Source organism: Cibotium barometz, chromosome 28 (assembly GCF_041138505.1).
Source record: "Cibotium barometz isolate CiBa-2024 chromosome 28, ASM4113850v1, whole genome shotgun sequence".
NCBI lineage: Eukaryota > Viridiplantae > Streptophyta > Polypodiopsida > Cyatheales > Cibotiaceae > Cibotium > Cibotium barometz.
Window position 1 is genome coordinate 3,907,393 of NC_141073.1, and position 13,760 is coordinate 3,921,152.

General features: G+C 43.7%; 1 protein-coding gene across 5 annotated transcripts in view; it reads left to right on the top strand.

Moving 5' to 3' along the window:
- Positions 1-13,760, top strand: part of CDC48B (cell division cycle 48B) — a 79,773-nt gene that overhangs the window by 40,310 nt on the left and 25,703 nt on the right. For all 5 annotated transcript variants that reach the window (XM_086821943.1, XM_086821941.1, XM_086821942.1 and 2 more), the window contains one exon: positions 1,250-1,399. In XM_086821943.1, coding sequence (XP_086678069.1) covers positions 1,250-1,399 — 150 coding nt within the window. The remainder of the gene's footprint in view (positions 1-1,249; positions 1,400-13,760) is intronic.

The window sequence follows — 13,760 nt, forward strand, 5'->3', positions numbered from 1 at the left end:
CTGATATGAACCTGATGTAAGGCTTATGTGAGCCTGAAGTAAGACTGCTGAAAAACGCTGAAGTCAGCCCAAGGCAAACCTGAAGACAGCCTGTTATAGACGATGAAGTCAAGTCTGTTGTAGGCGATGTAAACGCTGATACCAGCAGCAGAAGACGCTGTAGATCAACCTGTTGTAGGTGGCGATAAACGGTGATGTGAGGCTGGTATAGACGGCCAGTCCAGCAGCAGTTAACGAAGTAGTTGAACCTGTTGTAGGTGGCGATAAACGGTGATGTTAGGCTGGTATAGACAGCCAGTCCAGCAGCAGTTAACGAAGTAGTTGAACCTGTTGTAGGTGGCGATAAACGCGGATGTGAGGCTGATATGGGCGGCCAGTCCAGCAGGCGATGAAAACGCATAGCACCAAGTCCACGTAGGTTGGTGTTGCACATGAACAAGGGGGGAGCCTCATATTTATATGAGGTTTTGGGCGGCCAGCATAGGAGTCGGCCAGCATAGAAGTCCGCCCTTTTTGGGCTGGGTAAATACCTGTTTTGGGTATATTTTCACACAAGTGTCCGATTCAAAGACAGTTGATTGCGATAGAATTCAGCTAGGGACTCTCCTCCCAGCCATAGGTCCTATTCTGAAACCACCGACGAAGCCTGAGGTCCAGGTTGCCGAGTCAGCTAGGCTCTGGCAACATGCACATGCCCCAGACTGCCTGCAGCTACCCTTGGCCCTGAGGACCGGCTGAGGTCTCTTGCCTTGGTAGATGTCTCCACCGCGAGGATCCCTCATAATAATCACTCATAATAATCATAAGTGAGCTCAAGACTCATATAGCAATAATAACTAGGCTATTATTGGCCAATTACTTTTAGTATTAATTTTAGGCATTATTAGCCTCTAGTTAGCTTTTAATTGACGGTTGACCCAAGGCCAATCAAGACCTCATCCTTGCTAGCCCCTAGCCTCCTTGGTGAATGTCCACATGCATTGTGTTACTTTGGGAGGACTGATGCACGTAACATGAACTCACGATTCTACTGGGGGTGGAATGCATATCATTTATGTTTGATGGTATGAAGCTATATACTCTAATGAAGGACTAGTTTTTATTGAGCTTGGCAGTCAGATTGTCTTTTAGCATATACTTAGATATTGATAAAGAGTAATGATGTATCATTTAGATTTGGTGAAGGGAAGTTATATGGCCAAAATAACAATTTAGCTGTTTCAATGCTTTTTATGTATGCTTTGTGCAGTGCAGGTTCAATCCACAAGGCATATGCTGGGGAAAGTGAGAGACTGCTGCGTGATGCTTTTGCAGAATCTTCATCAAAGGCTTTGTCTGGAAAGCCAGTTGTAATCTTTATTGATGAAATAGATGCATTGTGTCCACGTAGGGATTCCAGGTATTACATTACCTTCATTTCTTGTTCTTGATTGCTTTTTGATGGAATCATTCAAATAAATATGAAGAAGCATTTGGCATAGGTAAAGACCTAATTGCACAAAAGGAGATGGCCTAGGAGACTAATCTCGTGTCGCTTTTACGGGAGGCCAAGCATCCTTCATGCCGCCGGGGGCAATGCGTGGACCTGAGTGCTTGGGATCCCTAACTCGTGTGAACGGAAGGGCAATTGTACACATAAAATCTTATCAATCATGAAAACTGAAAATACATATAAGCATGCCAAACAAAAAGAGATGACAAATCTACATAGTACACCACACTACGGGCCAGAAGATGGGCTGACCCCCCCCCTTTATGGTTAGATTACCAAAAAGGAGTCTGCTTCCAAATACAACTTCACGGGTGCCCAGGGATTCTCCACTGGCTAGCACCTGTCTCTTCCAGTACAATATGAAAGCAAAACAAATACATATGCAGAATTTTGTTGAAAATCCTCAGCATTAAAGGCACTTCCGGCATCAAGCACATGTAGGACAACTATGGACAGCCCATAGCACTCCCGCATTAGCCCGGAACAACCTTGTGTGTTCACTTTCCTCCTGTCTGGCTCACAGGGCAAGTCGACCAGCCATGGAAGGCTATTTATAGCAGTCAACTAGCCCTCAGCAGCCACAGAAAGATGTGACCAGCAGCAGCACACAAACCTGCAAGTTCTAGGTCAGAAGGAAACTTGTCCAGATTGTCCCGACCAGCTACTCCTCTCTTTTTTTATCCCCCGTCCAGCCTCTGTTCAGGCTGTAAAACCAGCTGGCTAGCAATAGAAAACACACAGAAAGAGATGGCCAGCTTCTCCCATGAATCCGATGAACTTAAGTTGCAATGGATTGCTGTAGAAGCTTGCCAACAGGCTGAAAACCAGCCGACCAGCCCTCATGCACCACTGAAAAGCAGGTGCCTCACATAAAGGTGGAGTCTTACTCAAGATTAGAGCTCCTCCGCCAGTTTTAGCTCCCACGTGTGCTTTTCAGGTCTAGAAGGGGGCGCCTACTTGAAGGAGGCCCAAATAATGTCCAGTGCCCAGCTTTTGGCCACCACGTGTATTAAATAAGTCCTGCTCAATGTGTACTCACTTATAAGTTGTCTGGTCACTTATAAGTGAGTGTGAACCTGCACCAATAATTATTAGCATGTGAACTCATAAAGCTGTAAATTGAGTTTTTGGGAATACTTACCTCCTGCAAAACACATGTAGACCACCTGTCAGTCCCAAACAGGTGTGCATGTACATGTTCACAGAGTGCCCAGGCGTCCCCGGTCCCATGGACAACGTAGGCAGAAATCTCAGGCATTGTCCAGGCAAACAAGACAAGTCATCCAAAGATAAAATCAAAGTCATGCACACACATGAGTGCAGCTAGACTGGAAGAAACACCCATATGCTCAGTTGTATCCGATAAAATGTCCAGGGCTCATGATCCTTTCGGAACCTTCCTAGAACATAAATACAAAAGATCTCCAAGATAGCTAGTCCCAGAGAATTTCATCATGTCAGGCTCCATGGGCCATACATGTACACCATGTCAGGCCCCACAAGCCACACATGTACTATCATATCAGGCTACAGTAGCCATACATGTACTGTCATGTCAGGCTCCATATGCCACACAGACACACCATGTCAGGCTACACCAGCCACACATGTATGTCATGTCAGGCTCCACATGCCACACATGAACAATAGAAAAATAGAAGCTATAAGGAATTTTGTGACATTCCTCCCAGCTTCTAAGCAGTTGACCGCAATTGAAAAGCTTCCCAAGTAGGCCTTCAGAAGTTCCGGATAATCCGCAAAATAATCCTTGTCCATCCATTTTGCATCCATAGCCGAATAGTTTTTAAACTTCACAAGATACCTGCGCACTAGCTTGCCACCTGCATGCTTGCGCTCTTTATGAAAAACTATCTGCGCAGGTTGCAATACCACCTCAAGTTCATTCACTTTTGGTGGATCTTCCAAAACTGGTTCCATAGGAGGTGGTCCCACATAAGGCCTCATCAAACTGACATGAAAGGCATTGTGTATTTTCTAGTGATCGTGCAGTACCAATCTATATGCCACTTCATTTATTTTTTGCAAAATTTGGAATGGCCCGTAATACCTGTTTGAAAGCTTAGGAAACCGGCCTTCCTTACCTGGCCGCTTCCGAAGACGTGCTTTCTCAAACTTAAGCAATACCCAATCACCTTCCTTAAAAACCACCTCTCGCCTGTGTTTGTCAGCTGCCTTTTTCTGCTTAGCTTGTGATCTTTCTATGGCTGTCTGAACCTCTGCAAACGCAGCATCCAAATCACGGACATACTCATTTGCTGCAAAGATTTCATCTTTTGTTCGTAAGATAGGTGGAAGCACCACCTTGCCATAGACTATCTCAAATGGAGCCTTATTAGTTGAAGAATGCATTGTGTTATTGTATGCAAACTTAACCAATGGCAAATCCTTTTTCCAATCTGACTTCTGCTCAGATACATAACACTTGAGCAAGTCAAGCATAGCTGAATTTGCAAACTGGTGAACAATAAGGTGAAGAACTTGGCCTTATCAACCCCTTCTCAAGTAAATCATTTACTTGAGTCATGATTTCCTCCTGTTAGGCAGCACTCACCCTATAAGGAGGTCGGTTAGGAGAACTCCGAGGGATTATATCAATACAATGATCCTCTGGCCTCTCTGGGGATAACTGTCCTGGTAGTGAATTAGCAAAACATTCAGCATATTCACTTAAGAAATCAATCTTATCTTGATCTACAGGAGTTACAGCATCATGCTCAACATTATCACGTACAAAGATCAAGTAAGAACAAGCTGATTTATTTATTGCCTTTGAAATAGATATATGGCTTACAACGGGTATGGTACTCCCAATAGTACCCGCATCAATAACGATAATGCCAAGGCATCCCAAGTATCACGTCATATCCTGTAAGTGGTGCCACGAGGAAGTCTTCATGATCCAAATATCCCTGTATTTGTATGCGAAGCTTCCCAATGATGGGAGTGACCTTAACTTCCTTGCCCTCAAAGGCAGCATCTGTATGAAAGTCCATGCCCAATTCCTCGGGCTTTAACCCAAGAGCAGCAGCCATCTGTATGGATATGAAGTTATCTGTTGAGGCATTATCAAAAAGGAATAAAGCTGTTTGGTCGTTTAACTTGCCCCAAGCTTTGCATAAGATTCTGCTCTTTGGTTCATGTGCAGTGTTACCTAGAACATCGGGTATAACATTCACACTCGGTTTGGCATCTTGCACATTATTCTTTTTGAGATTCTTGGGGCATTGAGCTTTCATGTGATCTTTGCTTCCACATGTGAAGCACTTCCCTTCTCTCATGCAATCAAATATATGCTGTTTGGACAGCTTAGGATCATCCTTTTTACACCTCGGCTTCTTTTCTGAGCCCCCTTTTGCATCCTTGGACTCATGAGGCATAAACTTAGGTGGCTGTCCATCCTTTTTCTGCTCATTTCCAGCTCTGAATTTTTCCTTGTATGAGCTAAATTCTTGTCTTTTTGACGCTCCCTTGCCATGCAACTCCTCATAGATAGTCTTGAGTATATGAGCTCCCGTAAGGTGTTGTGGGGATACATTGCAAGGCTCTTTTGAATGATTCGTTGCAGCCCTGACTCCAACTTTCTTTTCTTCTCGTCCTCACTAGTCGTCATGAAAGGGGTGACTTTGAGAAGAATTCGCCAAACGGATTTGCCTTCATCCTGTGTTAGCCAATCCCATTCCTTTCGTACATCCTTCTCAAAGTGAGGGGGAAGGAACTGATCATAAAATTGCTCTTTGAAAGCACTCCATTCACGGGCGGCTGTCTTGTCCAAAAGCTTTGCCATCCACCAGTCACTTGCAGTCTCTTTAAGATGCATACCTACATGCGTGAGCATAGATTTCTCAGTAAATTCCTCAGTGCAAAAGGCTATTTCAAATTGCCTTATGAAAGTAAGTGCCTTGGTAGTATCCAACTTTCCATTATAACTCTCGAATTTGACGTCCTTGTCCCCTGACTTGAACTCTTTGGCCTTCTTGCTATGACGAGCATCTTGACGCTCTAATACATCATCCTCCTCGTCATGTCTACGATGGCGATGGTGCCTAGATCTAGGGCTGATTTCCCGTGTGTAACACCTTCCACTCTGGATGGAACTTTAAGAGTAGGAACATACCTAGAAGGTGGAAACACCACCGACAATGCATGAAGATCTTCTGCATCTCTCAAATGGGCTGAAAACCCCTCATCATCCCCACGAGTTGCATGTCGATGTACATCATCTCCTCGGGCTGCATGCCCCCTCATATCTCTTACATGGGTTGCAAGCCCCCTCTGTAACTCGCAGCGGGTGCCCGGGGGACTAGGGCCTTTGACACACTTGTTGATACGATCAATGCATAGTAAAACATTTAAATATGGCCACATCCTTAACACATATCACTTTGCATAAAACATAAAGCTGGACAAAACATCCACAAATGCTGAAAATGGAGCTTGCACATGTGACACCGCATAGAGGCCGGAATGGGCCGACCCTCCCCTTGGAGTATTTTATTACCCAAGGAGAATAATATCATGTACAAGCTTTGAGGGCCTTACTCTCCCCACGGGAGATGCCGGATTATCCATATACAAATGCCATAACATAGCCCAACACGAGGCTACCAAGCCGGAACATAGGTTGTAGAAATGCCGAGCCAACAATATAATCCATATACCTCCGTGTGGGTACTGATTCTTCCCCAAAAACCACGGGTCTTCATGCAATAGAGCTGGTACAGCAAGTACAACTCTCCATTCAGCCGGTACAGTAGGTACAATGGTTGGTACAATACGTACAGAAGCTGGTACAATTGGTACAATGGATGGTACAGCAAGTACAACAAGTACAAGGGCTGGTACAGCAGGTACAAGGGCTTGTACAGCCATTACAGTGGCTGGTACAGCAAGTACAAGGGTTGGTACAACAAGTACAATGGCTAGAAATCATAATAAATGATTAAATACCCTTGCCTTCAGTATTTCTTCGCGATGGAAGCCTCCAAAATAGTCCCCAACAGCCGGTATTCTTCATGGGCAGCCTTCAAGAGAGAGAGAAAGAGAGTAGCCATCATTAGGGCAGCTTGCAACGGTGGTAGAGGCTAGTGTGCAGCAAGAGAGCCTCCATTAATGAAGAGAGGGGGCTCCAATTTATAGATTTGGGCCTCCCATGAGCTAAAATGGCAAGAGAAGGCTACAATGACAAGTGGAGAGCCACACATTTCTGAAGTGACAAGTGTGAGGCCACTTGTCTCACTTTGATCCACTTTCTAACAAGTGTCAAGCCACTTGTCTCACTTTGGTCCACTTTCTTGCCACATGTCCCAATCTAAAAGATGGGTCCTTCCATAATCTTTACCTCTAAAAATATCCCAACTAGTAGACATTCTATCATAGGCACTTTGCTAACTCTTGGTATCTGCTCAATTCCAGATGTAATGACGCGAACAGAATTTCCATCGGAGTCAGGCCAAAAATAGCAACTCTCCTAAATTTTAGGAGTGTGGTCCTTTGTATTCTAGGATAATCCCCCATTCCCAAAGCTTGTACTTCCCAAATATTTAGACATCCTGGAGTCCACCAGACTCCTTTCATACTGGGAAATGTCCAGGCTGGTGACATCCTCCCCAACTTCTTAAAAGTTGTCCGCAACTTTAAGCTTCAAGCCATATATTCAAGATATAATCATTTCCCATCAAGTGGGTGAGACGAGACAGTGTCAAAAAATCCAATATATCTGAAGAATCCATGTCCCAAAGAAATGGGTGGTGAGACTAAATAAGTCTCCATAATACCAATATCAAAATCATGTCCCAAAATAAATGGGCGAGAATTCCATGGAAGATATGCTAGACACAGACACAAGAGCCAATTGTGTCTCAATCACCAATATCAATGAGATAATCATATACCAATGAAAATCACCAACCAGGTGCTAAGACACTTAAATAAGTGCCATGCACAGAAACATGTGCTATGCACACAAACAGGTGCCATTCAAGAGCACAAACCATGGTGACAGAAAAGTTGGTTCTCCATAGTTTTGGCAATCCTTTCTCCCAATCCCAACAGTTCCCATGTTCTCCCATACAATCCCAACTCTGGTGTGGAAACAATGAAACACTCACTCCACAATCGCAACACGAATCCATGTGTATGGTGGAGTGTTCATTGAATTGCCCTCTCACAATCCCAACATGAATCCACATGCATGGTGAGATGAACAATGAACCTCTTGGCCTCTGTATGGGGAGATTATCCTAGAATACAAAGGACCACACTCCTAAAATTTAGGAGAGTTGCTATTTTTGGCCCGATTCTGATGGAAATTCTGTTTGCGTCATTACATCTGGAATTGAGTAGATACCAAGAGTTGGCAAAGTGCCTATGACAGAATGTCTACTAGTTGGGATATTTTTAGAGGTAAAGATTATGGAAGGACCCATCTTTTAGATTGGGACATGTGGCAAGAAAGTGGACCAAAGTGAGACAAGTGGCTTGACACTTGTTAGAAAGTGGATCAAAGTGAGACAAGTGGCCTCACACTTGTCACTTCAGCTATTGTGTGGCTCTCCACTTGTCATTGTAGCCTTCTCTTGCCATTTTAGCTCATGGGAGGCCCAAATCTATAAATTGGAGCCCTCTCTCTTCATTAATGGAGGCTCTCTTGCTGCACACTAGCCTCTACCACCGTTGCAGGCTGCCCTAATGATGGCTACTCTCTTTCTCTCTCTCTTGAAGGCTGCCCATAAAGAATACCGGCTGTTGGGGACTGTTTTGGAGGCTTCCATCGCGAAGAAATACTGAAGGCAAGGGTATTTAATCATTTATTATGATTTCTAGCCCTTGTACTTGTTGTACCAGTCCTTGTACTTACTGTACCAGCCACTGTAATGGCTGTACAAGCCCTTGTACCTGTTGTTGCAGCCACTGTACTAGCTGTACCAGTCCTTGTACTTTTTGTACTTGCTATACCATCCATTGTAAAGCTTGTACATGATATTATTCTCCTTGGGTGATAAAATACTCCAAGGGGGGGGTTGGCCCATTCCGGCCTCTATGCGGTGTCACACGTGCAAGCTCCATTTTCAACATTTGTGGATGTTTTGTCCAGCTTTATGTTTTATGCAAAGTGATATGTGTTAAGGCTATGGCCATGTTTAAATGTTTTAATATGCATTGATGGTATCAACAAGTGTTTCAAAGGCCCTAGTCCCCCGGGCACCCGCTGCGAGTTACACCCTAAAAACACTTGCTCGGGCTGCATGCCCACTTACATCACTTGCTCGGGCTGCATGCCCTCTTATATCACTGGTGCGGTTTGCATGCCCTCTCACATCACTAGTGCGGGCTGCATACCCACTTACATCACTTGCTCGGGCTGCATGCCCCCTTACATCACTGGTGCGGTTTGCATGCCCTCTCACATCACTAGTGCAGGCTGCATGCCCTCTCACAGCATCATCGAAGTTCCCTTCACGGGATAGCCTACGAGGTTTTCGTGTGAGTTTTCGTGTGAAGATCCACTTGCTCTCGTCATCAGAAACAACATCGCCACGGCTTTTTAAGTAAGCAACAGCCAACTCTCGAGGTTTGTCGATTCCCATCTGTTGGGCAATTGCATCTGTGAAGCAAGTTGATACAAAAGATAACAATGGTCGAACTGCTTCCTCATAAGCTTGAAGAATATCTGGGTAGTACTTGAAGTACTCTTCTGGCATCCATTTCGCATCCATAGGTGAGTAGTTTTGAAACTTAAAGAGAGGAATTTTCTGACCACTATCTTTCCTCTTTTTCTCACGGAATGGAATACAATCTGTTCCGGTTGTAAGATTTCTTCTTGTTTCTTCCACTTCTAGTGGATCCTCCAATACATGCTCCTCTGGGGGTAGTCCTGCATAAGGCTTCGATAAATTGACATAGAAGACATTATGTATCCTCCAATGATCTAGAAGGTCCAAACGATAACATACATCGTTGATTTTCTTAGTAACTTGAAAAGGTCCATAATACTTGTGGGCAAGCTTGGGTTCTTTGAGCTTCTTATCTTTTGACTTTCTAAGTCTTGCTTTTTCAAATTACAATAACACCAAATCCCCTTCTTCGAAAGTGACCTTCCTTGTATGCTTGGCCAACAAAAAAAAACTTTTCAAGGCCTTAGTTGTTGTCATGATACCCCTATGTCCCATGTAAGGTGGGGCATGGCATTCTTCCATTACTTTTCTTCTCAAATTCTTGGTCACACATAAATGGGTTTGCTTCATAAGAAACGCTTCCTTGATGACATAGTAAGTCACCAAATCTCCATTCTGCAATCTGTCCCAAATGTCCTTGAAATCTTCATCTATAGCATAAATATCTTTCATCATACCTAAGACTTTGATGATCTGTCTTGATAACAAACTCAATGCCCATAAGATCATGCTTCCAAATCTTCAAGGCATGTATGATAGCCATCAATTCTTTCTCGTAATTGGGTGCGGTCTTCTCGGCTCCTTCAAGTCTTCAACTCTCACAGGCCACGACATGGTCTTCTTGGTTCAAGATTGCTCCAACGCAATCTTCTGAAGCATCACATTCTAACACAAATGGCTTCGACAAATCTGAAATAATCAATACTGGTCCTTTGCTTGCATAAAATTTTAGTGTTTCAAAGGATTCTTTTTCAGCTTTGGTCCACTGAAATCCCATGGCTTTCTTTGTCAAATCATGTAGTGGACTTGCTACGACAGCAAACCACTTGATGAACTTGCTGTAATAAGAGCATAAGCCAAGGAAACTTCGAACTGCATGCACACTAGTCAACTCTGGCCATTCCACAATAGCCTTGACCTTTTCTGGGTCCATCATGACCCCTTCCTTGGACACTATATGGCCCAAGTAGTGAATCTCTGACAAAAAGAACTCACTCTTCTTGCCATTCACATACAACTTGTGCTTCCCAATTCCTGAAATACCATATCCAAGTGCTTTCGATGCTCTTCTTCATTCTTTGAATGCATAATAATGTCATCAAAGAAAGTAGTTGCAAACTTTCTATGTGCTCGAAATATTCTTTCCATCATTCGGTTGAAGGTAGCCTGGGCATTGGTAAGACCAAAAGGCATCACCAAATACTCATAGAGTCTAAAAGTAGTCCTGAATGCAGTCTTGTGAATGTCCTATGGAACAATCATGACTTGATGGTATCCACTCTTCAAGTCAATCTTGCTGAAAATTGTGGCTCCATCCAATCTATCCAGGATTAGGAATAGGAAACCTATTCTTTACAGTGATCTTGTTAAGAGCCTTGTAATCAATACACATATGTCAAGAACCATCCTTTTTCTGAATCAATAAAATTGGGGAGCAAAAAGATGATGAGCTAGGTCGAATCAAACCCTTTTCCAAAAGCTCTGTCACTTGCTTCATAATCTCCTCTTGCTGGGCCTGAATCACTCAATGAGGACTTCCTAGCATGATGTCAATCTTATGATCTTCCGGTCTCTTTGGAGGTAGCTATCCTGGAAGAGTATCTGCAAAACAATCCTCATAAATCTTTCCTTTCATGATCAAGAGTTGAGAGTGACTCATCACCCTCAAATTCCTTTGGATCTCTTATAATATCAAGTACAAGGAAATAGATTGCTTTATTGCTTTAGGAACTTGTACATGACTAATGAGTGGAATGGAGTTGAGGGGAATGGAATTCCCCTCAACTCCTACATCAAAAGTTACATTCTTGCCTTTAAAATAAAACCTAATCTTATTTCCAATCCAATCAATGGCCGGATCTATCTTCTTATGCCAAGGCATACCCAAAATCACATTCCTTCAAAAGTGGCACTTGCTGTAATAGGAGTTCCGAACCTACCCGGAGGGAGGTTCATGGCTTCAACCACTCATGGATGGATGTAGTGGTGGGTAGCACCACTATTGAAGTGTATAAGTACTGGTTGGTTTGCCACTTTGTCCCAAGCTTTGAAGAGTTGCCTCTTCTCTGGTGGAGTATCGTCTTGATCTTGAAGTTCTTTAGGTACTGCATTACTTTGGGCAATTTTGCTTCTTGGTTTGGTTTATCAGGACATTTTGCAGCCATATGTCCTTTCTTTCCACATAGGAAACATTTACCTTCTTTGACATAATCCTCAAGTTGCTTGTAGGATAGCTTCTTTTGGTACAATGGGGGTTTATCCTCATTTTTGTTCTTCTTTTCGTATGGCTCGTTCCTTGCTTGAGATCCCCCTTTGAACTTCTTCTTCTAGGACGTGTCTCGATTCTCATTCTTTGATTTGCCCACCATCCAAGGCATATATAGAGCTTTGGCTTGCAAGGCTTTGTCTCGGGCTTCTTCCAAGGTTTTAGGTCCCATCAGATAGATTGCTTGATAAAGCTTTGGTTGCAATCCATTGACAAAGTGTCGCATTTCCATCAATGGTGGGATAGGAGTATATGAGGTAAACTTCAATGAGGCGGCTGAAAAGTTATTAAGATATGTTCCCACACTTTCTCTCGCTTTTTGCTTTACCTCATCCCATTCCTTTTGTACATTTGCCTCAAAGGTAGCGGGAAGGAACTTCTTGTTGAACATGGTTTTGAAATCAGCCCATGAGGTGGGTTCGGTCCCTTCTTGGACCACCTTTAGCCACCAATTCAAGGCGGCATCTTTTAAGTGCATCGGATCGTGCGGAGATTGGACTTTTCGGAGAAGTTCTCGCCTCCAAAGGCGGCGTCAAACTGTTTGATGAAGGATAGAACTTTCTGAGTATCTCGCTTTCCATAAAAGGTATCAAACTTCATGCTTTTCTCTCCTGGCTTGAAGTCTGCTTTGCCGGTTGAAGGCTCCTTTGCCTTCTTCTCTTTTACTTGGCCAGAAGAGGCTGCATCTGATAGAGCGGGTCTAGGGGTAGCTTCTCTCTGTCCTCCATGAGTGATGGATCGGGTGGCTCTGGGTTCTTCTCTAAAGGAAACTCCTTTTCCTCGTAAGTATGCTTTGGCGGCTTCCACACCTTTGGATTGGTAGTCTGATCTTTGATAAAGTCTTCGAACATCCGGGCTCTTTTGTAGTCTTGTTCCTTCTTGGCTCTCCAAGCTAGGAACTCTTCATCTTGAAGATACCTTTTGAACTTTTGAAATTCTCGATATTCAGCTGATGTCATGACTGTGATCTCATGAGAGACAGTCGGCGGCTTTGGATCTCTTGTGGATGCTCTGGGCTGTCTTCGTAGTTGTTCCCTTCTTGAGGCCCTTGGTCTCCCTCAACTCTCGACATGGTTTTGTCACCCTAGAAAAGATTTCTTCAACAGAAATCCTGCTCTGATACCATTGTAAGCCCAACGGAGCGTGCAGTGACAGATGCAACCACATGTACGAGAGATAAAGATAGAGAGAGAGAAGAGGGAGAGAAATATGGGAATAGGGGTTTCACATGGTACACCACGCTGAGTGGGGAACAAGTCCCGCCCCCTCTTCAAGTATTTATTTCAAGAACAATCCACGGGCTTCTCCAAGCCAATGAAGGCAATGAAGTGTTAGGGTTAGGGTTTACAGAAGCTTCAAGCACCAATGGAAACAAAGAGAGAGAGAGAACACGACTTTTGTATATGCTTAATAATTGAAGTGAAGTACAATAGCCACATAATAGTGACCCTAAAGATAAGTGTTCACATGTCCGGCCATAAAATGTGCCGGGTGGACCAAAACACCTATAAACTAAATATAAGTGAAACTAGGCTAAACTGGGGGAAAAAACCTCCACTAACTGAAGTAAAAAGTGCCCCAGTAATCTACTGATGATCACTAGCACTCCTCTGGGTGCATACACAGCGTAAAACCCAACAAACCCCCCTGGAGTGATATGTGATCACTGTACATCATCCACCAAAAGGAAATAAATTCAAAGCACTGCGGAATGCTTCAAATTTCGGACGTGGTAATGCTTTGGTGAAGATGTCTGCCACATTCTGATCTGTAGGACAGTAGATCAGACTGATATCTCCTGCCTGGAGTCTCTCCCGAACAAAATGATAGTGAATCTCAATGTGTTTCGTGCGAGCATGAAACACAGGATTCCTGGCCACAGCAATGGCACTCTGACTATCAGTATAGATAGATGTAGGCTCCTCCACTGAAATATCCATATCAGTCATGAGACGACGCAGCCAAACACACTCAACAGTAGTAGTGTAGGCTGCTCTGTAGTCTGCCTCACAAGACGAAGTGGCCACTGTGGTCTGTTTCTTGCTTAGCCAAGAAATGCATGAAGAGCCAAGAAAGAAACAATTTCCAC